General features: G+C 50.8%; 5 protein-coding genes across 5 annotated transcripts; 2 read left to right on the forward strand and 3 right to left on the reverse strand.

Moving 5' to 3' along the window:
- Positions 1 to 5,571: 5,571 nt before the first annotated feature.
- COCVIDRAFT_115532 (hypothetical protein) lies at positions 5,572 to 8,262 on the reverse strand (the record flags this gene model as incomplete). Its single annotated transcript, XM_014694924.1, has 1 exon — positions 5,572 to 8,262. The coding sequence occupies one exon, from the start codon at positions 8,260 to 8,262 to the stop codon at positions 5,572 to 5,574; it is 2,691 nt and encodes an 896-aa protein (XP_014550410.1).
- Positions 8,263 to 8,704: 442 nt separating this feature from the next.
- On the reverse strand, positions 8,705 to 9,010 carry COCVIDRAFT_115533 (hypothetical protein; the record flags this gene model as incomplete). Its single annotated transcript, XM_014694925.1, has 1 exon — positions 8,705 to 9,010. The coding sequence occupies one exon, from the start codon at positions 9,008 to 9,010 to the stop codon at positions 8,705 to 8,707; it is 306 nt and encodes a 101-aa protein (XP_014550411.1).
- Positions 9,011 to 9,340: 330 nt separating this feature from the next.
- Positions 9,341 to 10,077, forward strand: COCVIDRAFT_43056 (hypothetical protein; the record flags this gene model as incomplete). The annotated part of the gene is made up of 3 exons (XM_014694926.1): positions 9,341 to 9,690; positions 9,746 to 9,915; positions 9,965 to 10,077. The coding sequence occupies 3 exons, from the start codon at positions 9,341 to 9,343 to the stop codon at positions 10,075 to 10,077; spliced, it is 633 nt and encodes a 210-aa protein (XP_014550412.1).
- A 1,027-nt stretch (positions 10,078 to 11,104) lies between these two features.
- COCVIDRAFT_43057 (hypothetical protein) lies at positions 11,105 to 12,524 on the reverse strand (the record flags this gene model as incomplete). Its single annotated transcript, XM_014694927.1, has 5 exons — positions 11,105 to 11,122; positions 11,252 to 11,350; positions 11,540 to 11,711; positions 12,116 to 12,327; positions 12,429 to 12,524. The coding sequence occupies 5 exons, from the start codon at positions 12,522 to 12,524 to the stop codon at positions 11,105 to 11,107; spliced, it is 597 nt and encodes a 198-aa protein (XP_014550413.1).
- Positions 12,525 to 13,865: 1,341 nt separating this feature from the next.
- Positions 13,866 to 14,242, forward strand: COCVIDRAFT_21129 (hypothetical protein; the record flags this gene model as incomplete). The annotated part of the gene is made up of 2 exons (XM_014694928.1): positions 13,866 to 14,106; positions 14,148 to 14,242. 2 exons carry the CDS (start codon positions 13,866 to 13,868, stop codon positions 14,240 to 14,242), a joined length of 336 nt encoding a protein of 111 aa, XP_014550414.1.
- Between the last annotated feature and the right edge of the window lie 508 nt (positions 14,243 to 14,750).

The raw sequence follows: 14,750 nt of genomic DNA on the forward strand, positions 1-14,750 counted from the left end.
ACTTGGTGTGATATGTAAAGGTCAAGTATGCATATGATTTGAAGTATTTATTGGGAATTCATAATATACAGATATCGTCTACCCAGTGTTTCATTTACAGTCTTTGTTCTCGAGATTCAATTACCTCCTTCATCTAAGCCCCACTGAAAATACCGCATTCCTTGCAATTCAGTCCCTTTCCTCCATTGCCCAGATTCGCGGAAATAGACTTCCTCCGCATACACTGCAGTTTGGTCCCTTGGACATGCTGGATAAGATTTGCTTGGGTTTTGGAGGTATGCTGGGTGAGATTTTATGGATGTAGTTGAAACGAATGTTTCTCGGTGATAGAAATGATAGAAATGGTGAGAATGTTGGAGCGAAAATGGTGAGTAACGAGGAGAAAAAGGACGTAGACAGGCGCTTCTTATATGGTTGGGAGATTCAATAGGGTATTAGTATGGGAGTTCAATTGGAGAGCTTGAATCTGTGATACAGATAGTGAATGACAAGAGTATGTTAGTTATATTACTATTCTAACATTCACAGCTCCAGGAGAGTACATAGTCAGTGATGGATTCAGTAGGCCTTCACTTTCTTCGCACGAACAGGAGGCGATACCATGACTGAATAACACTCCAATATGAGAAATATGTGAAGTTGGGTATATCAATACATTTTTTCATAGATCATTCACAATAGTCTTTGCACCAATAGTTGTTTCTAAAGGGATACTAAATGGACAGTCACAAAGGCTGAAACCAAGGTCACAACTCACACTCTACTAATCATCACCATTTCCGTTCGATTTCTTTCTCCCCGTAATATCCGCTTGACATTAAAATATAGTACTCGTCCATGAGATGGATTTTGAAGAATAGCAATAATATACTCAATGGTACTCAAGTAGTTGGGTTGAGAAGGATACATATCAATGTCACATACGGGCTATAATCATGATATCGGGTATCCCTGGTGAATGACATCCGCCAACTGATTTTGCCTACAATAATAGTAATCTGGTCATCTCTCACGAGCGAACACATATTAGCCACTGAGATGGCATATTCAAACACGCACCGGAGAGCAATACCTACATTTTGAGTCACTATCACGTCGAATTTCTGTACAATAATCACCTCTCACAATCAAAACTTGAATACATGGCTTAGAGAAACGAAGTGATAAAACATTCTATGTTGATGGCAAACGCTAGCAGCTCCTCTTTCAAGCGGACATACATCTCCATGTAGAGAAATCTGGCGATGATTACGACACGGGTTTTGGACATGATACGAGTCCCCGTACAGCAGGATATCGAACGGGGATTGTAAGGAAGGTACCAATGAAGCACACCGTAGCGGAGCATGTAAAGCGTATAGCGTTCTTCTAGCTCATCCGTATCTGCTATTTCATCCGAGCCGTGTCGCCCAAGCCGGGTCGTCCATATGAACTACCTCGTACGAGCTATTTCACACAAGTAATACGCTGATGTACATAAAATGACGCTGAAGAAGCACATGATTATGAGAACATATTTTCTTCAAGGAGTAATCTGATTACTTACATAAAGATGGTAAACCACTTACTTCTACCATACCTGCGCATCGAAATCTTGCTAGAATTGCTACGCACAGTTGGTTGTTGGTTGGAATAATCACCTTACTGTACACAGCGTTTACACTTTCTCAATACCAAAGTCAGAAACCACATGGCACTGGATGTGCTCCCTGGTAGTTGTCAACGCTGATCATCATCTTGGTATCTGGGGTGTTCTTCTAAGCGACATGGCAGTGCCGTAGCTGCCAATCTTACTGACTGCTGATCTCGGACTATACGGTAGCAATGTCAGTCATGTCACTGGCACCCAACGCAATGACACGATCACCATCTTTGACTACCAGATACGTCACTAGCCTTGAGATGTTCAAGATTACAAAGCTCTCCTAATGAATTCCGATCTAGACCATACGGTTGCCGTTGCGGATAGACTAGACTACGCAAGCGAGTACTTTATATCTACTCCACGTACAAGATTACGTGAGATACGAAAGAAGATTGATCACACACCAAGGCACAAAACTCAATGCCCTGAAACTCAAATCTCAAAAATAGTGGCAAGGTAAAAATAACCACTGCAAAGCAAACATACTGCTTGCTTTTCCCTTTACTTAGCCTCATCCTGATGCTCACACACATTCTTCCCTCCACGTGCATAAGCTTAAAACTCTAATGCTACGACCAAGTTATGATTGCACCTCCATCGGCCCCAAGGAGCGCATATTTTGCACCGATCGATTATGCAAATATGGCCACGCACCACATACTTCGTCATCGCCGTCGTCGTCTCAGCCCAACCCGTACGTAAGCGAGATCAACGGCTCGTACCGACCAACTTGCAGCACCAGCCGCCCAAAGTCACGCACGTACACACACGTAAGGAATAGTATGGTAAGCCTCAGCCTCAATCCACACACACCTCCTTCCCGAAACACAACCACGTTCGGTTCAGGCTAACACCCACGCTCCCAATACAGTAAGACCCTACCCGCGACTCTGGGCACGGAAGCCTGCGGTACGAAGGAATACGCATGCGACTAGTTTCGAACCTTTTTCCTTTTCCTTTTTCCCTTCCACCGCAAAGCGCCGCTGACATACGGGACATTTGACATCGCAAATACGCCGTGTACGTCCCCCTTGTCCCCGTCTTCTCAGTAAACGGGCGCAAACGTACGTAAGAAAAAAACCCCGCGAAAACGAAGAGTATGGGAAACTTGACTTCGAATTCGCAAAAAACACCACGTTTGAAATAATCCTCCATGGCAGGTTGTGCGCGCCGCATTACTTCCCCCCCTTTGCGTACATAGTCCACACATACGTACGTATGTATTCTAATGAAACCTGAATACGGGAAGACGGAGAGTGGGGACGATGGCGCATACATTTATTGTCCCCCCCCCGTCCTCCGCCTCAAATCAACTATATACCCTATATCATCCATGTGCTATAAGGAGTTTTTACCGACACGATAGGTCCAAGTATATGTAACGTTGCGCCGAAAACAGATTCATCGGCGCTATTGGGTGGGCTCAAAAGGGGCAAGCCCTGTACGTCGACGAAGCCGGTTCGGGCTTGGTCTTGTTGGAATTGAATTTGGGAAACCCACCCACACACCCTCGACAGTTCCCGCGAAAGGAAGGGGGTGTGGGTGGGCCAGGGCGCGGGGGCTATTCAAGCATAAATCGACTATTTTTTGTGTGTTATTGACCGATTTGTACCGATTTGCACCGAACGGCCGGACCGAGCGGCGTGTCAGAAACGGGGAAAGGGCAGAAGATGTAACATTGAATATGCGGCTGTTGTGTCTGTTCGCGATTCCCAAGTAGTAGTGTGGCTTATTCTTTGCCCTTGATCACCGAATTCCCGCTCAGAGTGCCGTTGGTAAACAAAGGTCATACGGAATGAAGCGGCCACGCTGATATCTCATGCTATTTTCATTTAAAAAAAATTCGCCGATATGCGAGTTGAGAATTAAGGCAAAAAGATATGGTGTCATGTGGGTACACAGTAAGTAAGTAGCAAGGCAAAAACATGGGTGATAACAAGGAAACCACTGTGATATTTCCCTCTCATACCACACGCATCAGCCAAGAAAACATACAGCCAAGTTCACATAGAACCGACAGGAAACGAAATTACCTTCCCCCAATCTTGCCAAAAGATAATCGATGATCAAGTTTTCTTGAGCAACAAAGCCACAGTTAGTTTAATCTACCTGAGAAAACACACACTTTACCGACCCGCTCCGCCCACATCTTATCTTTCTTCCACCGACGACGTTCAAAAACTAATTCAAAACAACCCTTAACATCAGCCACATAAGCTACTGCTACTACTACACACAAACCCGGCGCGTGCGCGCGCAACGCACGGGGAAGGATGTGGGAGGGGGGCAAATATGTGCGGTTACATGTAGAAAAACCCACTCTCTCACTCACACACGAGTATGCACGATAGTACAACCAACCATGCAGAAACCGGCGGCGGCGTTCGGTCGTCGGCGGCGGCTCGCTCGGACTACACTACTTCGCATGGCCCGGGACCCCATGTCGCACAAATTGGAAACACTGGCCAACGGCTCGTGGGGGGTTGGGGGGGTTCGGGTGGTTAGAGTGGTAGTGCGCGATTTCGCGGCATCTCCCTCTTTCCCTTCTCTTTCTCTCTCTCACTCTCAGAAAACAAGTAAAGCAAATGGAGGAAGGGGAGATTGGACATTTTTGCCCCCGTACGTAGGTATCTAGTAGCGCGCGAAAAAAGCGAAGAACAGCAAGGGCGGAAAAGCTACGTAGTAGAAGGATAATAGAAACGATAGAAGAGTAATCCCTTGGATTCCCCAAAGAAAATCCTTTGGACTATGCGTGATACCCACAAGCTAAGGTAGGTAGTAGTAAGTATGCGTTAGGCTACATGTCTCCGATACCTTCCTCAAACGATAATAACTCGGCACGGCTAATTATTCGCTCTTATGTTGCCCTCCGAAGCTGAGACTCGAGCTCGGTATTTCAAAGAAGGGGATAAGCGTTAAAATGGGATAAGCGTTGACGGGTGGGTGGGTAGCGGCAAAATGAGAAAGAAGAAAAAACGGTTCGCGGTAAAAGAGAGCGGCAAAGGGGAGGGGGGGAAAGTTTAGCCAGGTTTACCGGGAGAAGGATATGTAAGGTAGGACCAGATGGTGAAACACGACAAGTACCGTGTATACAATGGGGATCCTAGAGAGACTACACAAGTTTAATTTGAGCCAAGGAATTATTGTTAAGATTCTTGATTTGATTTCTTTTTTGTGTATGTCTCTCTCTTTTTCATTCAGCTTGCTAATCTCCTAGGGTTACGAAAGAAATTTCGTCTAAACTAAATTTGGCCCTTTTCTCTCTTCTCATCTCTTCTTTCCGTGTCAAAAGTACACTACCTTCAAAGTTTCCCCCCACGCCAACTAAGTATGCAGCCTCCGCATATTTACTTGCTGGTTCATCAAAATGATTGTAGAGAAAAGGGAAGTGAGAGAGAAACAAACTCCGTTCGTGCCGTTCGATATCCCAATGAGCATTTTTGTTGTGATGGTAAAGGGAATCCGCAATGAAGCAGTATAGCCAAACCAATGCCCATTTGATACATTTTGTTGGTTGGTTAGATATTTAAGGAAAGTCGAGGGGCGGTGAACATAAGCCGCCACAAAGGAAAAAAAACAAAGGACCAGTCAAAGTATCCATAGATTGTGTCTCAGTTCCATGCTCCATATGCGAACCACAGGATCCCTAGATACCGTTCCCCTCCAATGTTCATACAAAGAAAATATGCCGCAGTAAAGGAAAGTAGAGAAAGGAAACGAAAAAGTCCAGTTCGCGTACGCATGCATCACAGCTGTGTTATGCGCCATTAAATAGTCATTCGCTGGTTTAAACTCCGAGGTCATGCGAGAGGAAAAGGTGGTGTGTCGAGCTCATTCGAGCGAGGCCATAAAATCGTGGTATCAGGTGACGGTTGCAGTGAAGCAGCCGCACGTTGTTGGTTGGGTGAGGGCGAAGACACGTGGTTTCAGGATTTGGATGGAGAAGGTTCTCTGGTGTACTGGAAGAACTTTCTCAGTCTGCTGCCAATGTTCTTCTTCTTCTTTTCTCGAGAAGGCTCGCGATGTTCTGATTGCGGGCGCTGCTCAATCGAAAGCTTACTGCGCTCGCTGTTCGAAGACGAAGTGCCCATCAAACGAGACAGACTCGCAATGCTGGAACGCTTGCGACGCCGAGACTCCATCTCACTGGGATCAGACGACAGAGACGACGTGCGTTCACCGAATCGATGTGGGCTGACGAGTGGGAAACCACCCTGCATCGCACTAGTCATCGTTGATCGCGAAGATGTCAAAGAAGGCACCTCTGTAGAGATGCGGACTTCTGGGCCGGGTTCGCCAAAGCGAGGAGATGGCATGACAGGGTAATCGGTCATTGAAGAGGTCGCGGTGCCTCTACGCTCAGTATCGAAAATTTGGCTGGACCGATAGTCTGGCGATGAAAAGGACGACGCGATCGTGTCGGGGGTCATCATACTCTGCTGGTGAAGAGGAAGTGTCAAGTTCATGACAGGCTGACGTTGCTTGGGTGTATCTTCGGTTGTTTGAGGGGTAACAGTGGAATCGGAAGAATGTGTGAGGGATGATGTTCGGGGCTCCTCGTAGTCTTCTACGACTTGAACAGGTTCAGACTCCTGCGGTGATGGGCCATTGTCCTCGGTGCGGTCATCAGCAGGTGATGTTGCCCGAGGAGACAATGGCTCCGAGGAGTCAACCTTGTGCGCTTTTGGCCTCCTGTTGAGACCAAGTCCATCCTTGAAGGTCCAGTTGATTCCAGGCCCTTCTTGCTTCGAATCGGCTTCCACCACCGAAATCTTGAGCTCTGACGGGTCTGCAGTAGCTGGCCTTGTCTTGGTCGCCTTTACAGGAATGGTCAACTCGTCTTCAGGCTCCTCCTCTTCAAAGACATCAGCCATGGGCGAAGTATTCGCAATGACAGATGATCGGTTCTCAAAGGGCACCAATTCCGGCGCGCTTTCTGTCCTTCGATGCGAAGGCGCAATGCCATTGGCACTGTGCATGGCTCGTCGATGCGCCGAAAATCCACGCTGGTTCATGCGTGGGCTAGAGCCGTTGGGAGTGTTGAAGGGTCCAAGCGCGGCATCCAGGTCGATGACCGGGCTCATAATGTCAGAGTCGACGCGTTGTAGTGGACGAGGTTGCCAGGACGCGTAGCTCGTATCTACCGTTATTTGAGCTGCAGGGGTTTCAGTAGGGGATACGATTGTAACAGTCGTATCGTCATCAAAGTTGGGCTCAAAGTCAATTTCCTCTGACTCATCCGACTCGTCACCATCAACAACAGCATTGGGTGGTGGCGTTGGGGAGCGTGCTTTTGATTTTTTACCGTGCTTTCCCTTGCGAGTGATGATTGAGTTTGCCCAAGACTTGACTTTACGGGGTTTGTGGCTGCCCTTGCGGGAGGCGGATTTGGGCTTGGCAGAGTCTTTTGTAGACTCGTCGTTCTCAGACATGGGTGAGGGGAGGGTTGCATCGAAAGACTTTGAAAGAGCAGGGTCAGATGCGCTGGTTGGAAGAGTCGGAAACGAGCTGTCGGCTTTTTGCGTATCCTTGTGGTGGAAGAGACTTCGTCGTTTGGCCTGTGCTTTGGGAGTGGGCGTAGGAGCAGGAGATGGCGTGAGTGAGACTGCTGAGACGGGTCTTTTGCGCTCAAGAACCTCACCGTTCAGTTTGCCGCTGATGAACTTGTCCAGTACCATGCCCGCCGTGCTGGGTCGATCTTCGTCTTGAACCGTGTTCAGCGTGGGACGTGCTGCTCGAGGAGGCGCTGGAGCGTTGCCGCTGACAATTGATGAAAGACTGTTTGCTGCAGAGTGTCCACGGAGAGTAGACAGAGATCCCTCTGTCTCGGAGGAAATGGTCGAGAGCGGACGGATGGTCTCGATTCTATCAGAGAACGTCACTCGTGCTCTGGACGGTGGCCGCGCCGGATCGTCGTCGGACCTGTGGTCGCGCAGCGAGGGTTGAGAAATAGACCTGTTGAATTTGTGACCGGGTGCAAAGGGGTTGCCTTCAGAGGGTGTGTTGGGTGCGCTGCCAGCTGGTGCTACAGGAGGGCTCATAATCGAGGTCAAGTCATGAGAGGAAACAGCGCCTGAACGACGGTGAGCGTGTCCACGTCGGCCTGGTGGAGGACCTGGGCGTAGTGTCGAGCTTGGTGCAGGAAGGACATCCTCGCCCTTGGTAGGGCTGCTGCTTTTCAATGCGGTGCCTCCAGGCCGGATGTCACCACCAATGAATTCGCTTCCTCCCCGTTTGTGTCCGTGAGACGGCTTCGAAGGCGATATTGGCACACCCAGGGTGTTGGGTGACACTGGTGGTGAGGGCTCTTTGGCGGGTTTTGGTGTTCCGGCAGGGTTGAAGGAGAAGTCTGGCAGGGCATTGATTGATTTTTGCCTGTGGTGTGGCATCGACCCTCTACGGCCGGACGGATAGGCTTGCAGTGACATTGGTCGTGAGTTTGCTGGCGCGGGAGCTGAGGAGGCAGCGTCTGGGTCTCGCATGGGAAACGAGAACTCTGGGTTAGGAATAAGCTCAATGGGCCCGGCATTTGATTGATGTCGACGCTGGTACAGGGGCGCGCCAATGCCAGACTGCGACTGTGTAGCGCGGTGTCGTGGTATCGCTGTTTGAGCCATGGCGAGGCGATTAGCTGGCCGTGGTGGCGCAGAGAGGTGTGGTAATGAGGCTGGACAAAACTAGAGCAGGTGTCGCCAACGGACGCGCAGGACGGTGGTTGGTCTGCAGGTGAGACTGGGGGGCGCGGGATGCGGAGACAGACCGGAGAATGCAGCAGGGTGTAGCGTGGTTGGGTGACGAGAGAGACAGAAGTGCTACAGGCGCGGGCACAATGGGCGTGAGACGAAACAAGCGCTCTCGAGGTACAAGAGCGGGCGCGATTACTACTGACGCGAGAGGATCAGCACAGGCAGCAAGTAGATTGCAGGGCGATGTGCAACGTGACGCGAGGGCGATGGGAGTGAGGGCGGGTGCGTACAAGATGGCGTATGGTGCGGGTTTGGAGTTGAGAGCGAGTCTGGTTGGTGGACCGAGTGAAGCCAGTACACCCAAGAAGAAGAATTAAGGAACGACGAGGAAGGGAAAAGGAGCGGACAGATGCCTAGAGTCGCCTCGGGAAGAGTGAGTAGCGACAATGGGCTCCAGAGGGGGAGAGGGTTCGGGGGGAGCGGCGAGGATGGCGGGGGAGGAGAGGTGTTGACGGTGAATAGGCGGAGTGGGCGAGAGACGGGCACCTGGGCAACCCATCTCTTTTGTCGGTGGTTCCTGCCTAGTGCAGGCAGGCAAGGGCCGTGCGCAGGGTGACAGGGATCCGGGATCAGGGATTCCATGCCACCTGCTCGTCTCTCGTCTCCGTCCCCTCCTCATTTCGCGCTGGCCTGCGTGCCTGCCCGGCCTGCCTGTCCTGTCCTGCCAGCCAGCCAGCCCGCTCGCTGCCCACTACGCCCGCTTGCTTTTTTTCTCCCTTGCACACCACCCACCAATGCACCCTTGTCGCTCACTACTGGATGCGGCGCGGGGTGGTGGTAATACTCGGTGGTGCTCCATCATCCCATCATCCCACGCACACACCTGTACTTGGTATTATATAGTACTGTACATACGTACATATGTATCCAAGTAGATGTACTAGACGCATCGCCCTCTTTGTGCACACGTCTCCCTCCGTCTGTGCCTGTGCCTGAACATGGCTCCCCCATGCCTCCCCATGCTCGTCACAGGCCCCCCTCTGGCGCACATCATGGCCAGCAAGCCAGGCAAGCCGTCGAGGGAGCAGTTCGTCTCGGCGAGCCAATGCCAGGCCACAGCTGGCTAGAGCGGCTTTGGGGCTGGCCTAGCTCCGTCATGGTGGTTTGCCTGCTGCGTCACTTGACTGGACAGCCGGCTGGCCTGCTATACCGCCAGGAACGGGCATTAATTGGCATTGGCATTGGTGTTGGCACTGGCTCGCCTGCCGAACCACTCGCTCCCTCTCATCGTTGCACTCGCAAGCAGTTGCATGCGGCTCCCTCAACGTCTGACCGCTGCTCCGGTGCGTGCGAAACATGGTCCTGTCTCCGCCTGGCCATCATCTCCTTCACCGTCTTGGCTGCATGTCGCAAGCTACAAGCCTTGCCACCTTTCTCCTCATCGCCCCGCTGCTAGCAGTCGGACAGCGCGGCTACGTGCCAAATCACAGCCAAGCTATGCCCGTTTTACCGCTGTCACCTCCACGTCCACCGTTGTGACGCTCCGCCCTGTCCTGCCATCTGACGCCAGCTGGGCCCTTCCCGGTTTCTGGAGCAATGCCCTCACCTTCGCTGCCCGCCTCGAGACATGAAGATGGACACGGCCTGTTTCATCCTACCCGTTCGCAGTGGGGGGCTGCTCGCTGCCCGGGATGGACAGCCAAGCACGCATTCGATATGCAGCTCGGACAGACTACGCTCGTTTGATGCCCACACTAGCCAGGGGCACTGACGCCTCGCCATCTCGCTATCCCCCTTGCATCCACCACCTGAGCCTGTGCTCGCCACCCATAAATAGTCGTCGTAGACGAAATGCGGAGAAGTGGGATGAGATGACTGCACCAAGAAGCAAGCATTGTTTTGTTTATCATCTCACCTCACCCACCGCCGCCTTGTCTCCGCGAGGCTGGTTGCTGGCCCGTCATCCCACATAAAACCCAGCCTCCCCGACCACCACGACACACTGCACTCACTCACTGCCCTTCTTCCCAGGCCGAGGATGCATCCCGACTCAGTCCTGTTGCGGACCCGTTTTGGACCAATCTGGTGGGGTGCGTATGCAAAGATAAAGGAGCACACACACAGTACATAGACGACACCCTTGATGCGGCAATGCTGTGCACATTGATCCTCACTACATTACTGATATCGCCTGCGCTGCAGCTTGGCAACGCGTCAAGCCGGACAAGTACCCGTGTCTTGAGCCGTCGTCCCAATCGACGGCCACGGCAGCCTGGCGTTCATGAAATGTCGCCTACTAGTTTCCGCCTCTACCATCTTAGTTTTTTCTTCTTCTCCAATGGCTGCAAAATTTGCTCGGCCGTCTAGGAAGTCAGGGTCAGGGCAAGGCGGTCAAGGCTAGCATGACCCTGCATGCGCAATTGCAGCACGCATTTCGTCGTCGCATACACACCTGCATGTATACATACGCACACACACACAACACGCAACCCAATTCAACTCCTGGCTACCTCTGTTCATATACATACTCTTTGCACCCCAATGCCTATGCGCTGCCATGCGCGCGCTCCCGGTTCGTGTGCTCACAGGACGGGTTCGGTCTCGCACCAGGACCATGCTCCTATTTGGTTTATTGGCTCCGACGTCATGAACATGGACTACCATGTCTCCCGCTCTCTGCATCATCTGAATGATCTCCAGGGTCTATCTATTCTCGACATGCCTATACACCTGTCATGGGCTGAAAAACAGGTTCCGCAAAATTTGTCCATCTTCATTTCTCACGATCCACCTGTCGTTGGTGTCATCATTATCTTGCAAAAAAACATGTCTTGCCAAGCATGCTCGGAGTGAGCGGCTTTTGGTGCTGGCCCGAGAAGGCGGGCGCTCAAATGAGCGTCGCAGCCAAACTTATACGCACTGTCCCATCTGGCGCTGGCAATACGATCTGTGGAGCACAATGCCCGCAACGGCGTCCCTTATAGCTTCCATTGCCTCCATGGATCTGCGCCAGCAAAATCTACGTAGCGTCAGTGTTTTTTTTACTGCTATGACCAGCGGTGAAGAGAGCAGAAAAAAACTGTGCGCGGCAAATACCATGACTATTTCTCTAATTGCGAATGAGGCTGCCAAGCAGTATGTCGCTGCGGGACAGGCTATAGAGACACCTTCAGGACTTACCGTGTCCTTTTGCAAAGCTCAGACATACGCATTCGCATGCGAGTACATAGTTATTGGTACTGCACCGCCACTGTGCTTCTCCACCTGTCGCAAATCCCTCCGCGGCAACTGTCTGGTCTACATCTGCCGACTTCCCGTCCACCTGCATCTCAAATCTTCCGCTGACGCCCGTCAATATTGCGCATCTGTACCTGAGTAGTCTATGTACGTATGTACGTATACACATGTTATGACCTTTACGATGCACATTCGCCAACCCTCGCTCAGGGGGGAAACGTCGCCCCTCCTGAATGGCCGACCAAGGAACGAGACGTCGGCATGTAGACGGCCCTGTCGGCGAAAGCTGGTAATACTTGACGTATCATGTATTATCAGCAAGGTTCAAAGGTACACGATTGCACAAATTACGAATCTCGTTTCATCTGTGTTTTGATGCCGGATGAACGACGAGATTGCCAATTTCCGGCTTCTATTTTTCCCTATTGCCAAATAGGGGATGCGCCACGAACAATTCGATAACTCTGGCCAATAGCAGGCACGTAGCCACCGGCTGCGCCTTACTTACTTGCTCCCAGACCACCTGACCATGGTTTACCCACATCACGGACAAGCCTTGGATCCGAGCACGGCGACTTTTGTTTTTGTTGCCTTGTTTTCTTCTTTACCATCATCATCGTCATTGTTGTTCGTCGCGTCGTCGTCGTCTTCTTCGTTGTCATGGCTCCAGGACTCGGCGCCGGCTTGACGTGGCAACAACGTGGATGTTATGAGCGAATTTTGGGAGATTGCGCTGCTAGGTGGGCCTGGTAATTTGCTCTACCAATCCGTGCTGTGAACACACCAATACGTACACACATTCACTCTCCAACCATTCACCACCTAGGAAGCGTACTGTCGAGACCCGCAGAGCCGCATACCCAAGTTGCGGACAGCCAACCACGCTTCATCCCAACAAAAACTACCTCTCCAAGTTCGGAGCCAGTGAGATGTTCTGCCAGCGCATTATCAACCATGGTTCGCCGTCATGTGCTTGCTCCAGCATGCTGCTCACCTACTCCAAGGTCTAGGCCACCTTTTCTCCGGACGAACCAGAGGCGCCTACCCCACACCCAGGCACCGCTCCTGAAACTATGGCTGTATGCGTCTTGTCTCGCCAGCTCCAGACTCGCCAAGTAGGGAAAAAAAAGAATAGCTTCGGTACCTGGACTTGTGGATCGACGATAATGCCCGACTTCTTTTGCTGATGGCTTGTTCCTTGACCAAAGGCGCAAGCAGCTGTTTTTACAAAATCTCGATCCAACACGCCAAGCATCATGTTGGCAATTGTGTTGAGACTTCTGCTAATTTACTCGCTCCAATAGGGCGAATATGGAATGTACTGCGGCAACTCGAGTTTTTGGTGTTGGTGACGCGGCTCGCGAAACCATCACCAGACGTGCTCTTACTCTGGGATTCCACGTTATCTGAGTGACGGGCTGCCATGTAACTAGGTGACGCCACGGAGCGCCATCACACACCGGAGCGTCCGTCGCATCCTCCTACTTCTCCCTTGAATTACTCGATTGGTTAAATCTAATTCCAGACGTGGCTGAGCCGAGGCTTGATGCTCACACCTTGGCGACGACCTGGAACGTAAAGCCCACGACGCTCTAGCCATCACTCAGCTTTCATGACTAGACCTCATATGTCGTGCCGGGGGATACTTGCCTGATCTGTCCATGGACTCTGCTTACTTAACATTATATCACGAGGACTACCATACTCCTAATGTCCATTGCTTCAACCTTTATTGATGAGCGATGTGCAAACTGCAATCCGCACATCACAAAGCGGCGTGGTCGCAGTTGGTCATTGGATCCTTCCCACAATCCTCGATTCAAGGTCAATGATCGACAGACCCAAGGAGAGACCAAGCCTTTGATACACAAAGGTGTCCAGCCGTAAGGACCATAAGCGCTTCTGGGTGCGCAATAAATACCTGGCTTGGAATAGTCAAGCAGACACTACGAACGCATGGTAGAGGCCGACTTGCACCAAATGTGTTTCCCCTGTCAAAGTGCAGTCGTGCTAAACTTGCACCCGACAGAAATAAGCTCATTCGATGCAGAAGTCGCTGACAACTCACATGAATCGCTGGGTCCGTACGTAAAAGCCTACGTGCGTATGTAGACTTGTCACGCCACGACACTCGTCAAGTGTTTCCAATGGCGATCAAACCGTCTGGCACCCATCAAGCCATCTCATCACCATCGCTACCGATGATCAGCGATCAGCCAGCAGCCCTGTGACCCAGCAAAACTCTATTGCTATCGATAAGAATCAGCTCATAGCCAGACTATGCGTAAATTTGCACTATGGGCGCCGGTTCAAAGGCAGTGCGTGTTCACGCGCCGCGGTTCTCGGCTCCAAGCGGAGACGCCACCAACCACTGTAGGAGAAAGGATAACTGCCGTGGCAAGCTGATGCATCCAACTAAGCGAGGAAAGCAGTGGCGCTTTGCGGATGTAGCGGCGTCTATAGCTTGGTGGTGGAAGGCGCTAATGCAACTGTGTAACAACCGACTCTTCTGTCTCAGCTGGCACTCGCGGGGTCATTGTAAGCCCAGTTGGTCAGCAACACGTATGTATTGCATGTAGGTGGAGTGACTTGTGTTGGCCATGCGACTAAAACCAAAAGAAATACGACGGTTTTTACCATGAATGAGGGGATGCTTTTACCAACCGATTTTTGAGACGGATTAGTCAAACAGTGGTAGGTTTGATAACGTCGTTGGATACGAGACTCTGGGATATTGGTGCTTCGGTTCCATTCACACGTGAAAGAAAAAACATTGCATGAATCAGACAAAGATACGAGGGGACTAGGTGGTGGAGAACTATTCATTGTCTCTATTATCTGACTACTTTACATGCAAATCCATGGAAATGTTATTATGTTGAGTATTTCTAGTATACACCCTTGTCTAAAGTTTCAAGTCTTATACCCCCATAAGATGACACCACTATTGAAACCAGGTCTTACTTGGTATCCTTGGTCATCTCTTTCTTGCTAAACGCGTGACTTTCAGTGTCACATAGACAGATGAGTGAGAGAGCTCGTTTATAAGAAGCAGGATTTCTAGACCAGAGTTTCGTCGCCAGTGTGGCAACAGATGCAATTATACAACGAGTATGCTATATGATCATGAAAAGTGTTGGTTAGTGATGTACTGAGTTTTGTTAGAAGAACGAAGGTCAAAC

The sequence above is a fragment of the Bipolaris victoriae genome, assembly GCF_000527765.1.
Source record: "Bipolaris victoriae FI3 unplaced genomic scaffold scaffold_192, whole genome shotgun sequence".
Classification (NCBI taxonomy): domain Eukaryota; kingdom Fungi; phylum Ascomycota; class Dothideomycetes; order Pleosporales; family Pleosporaceae; genus Bipolaris; species Bipolaris victoriae.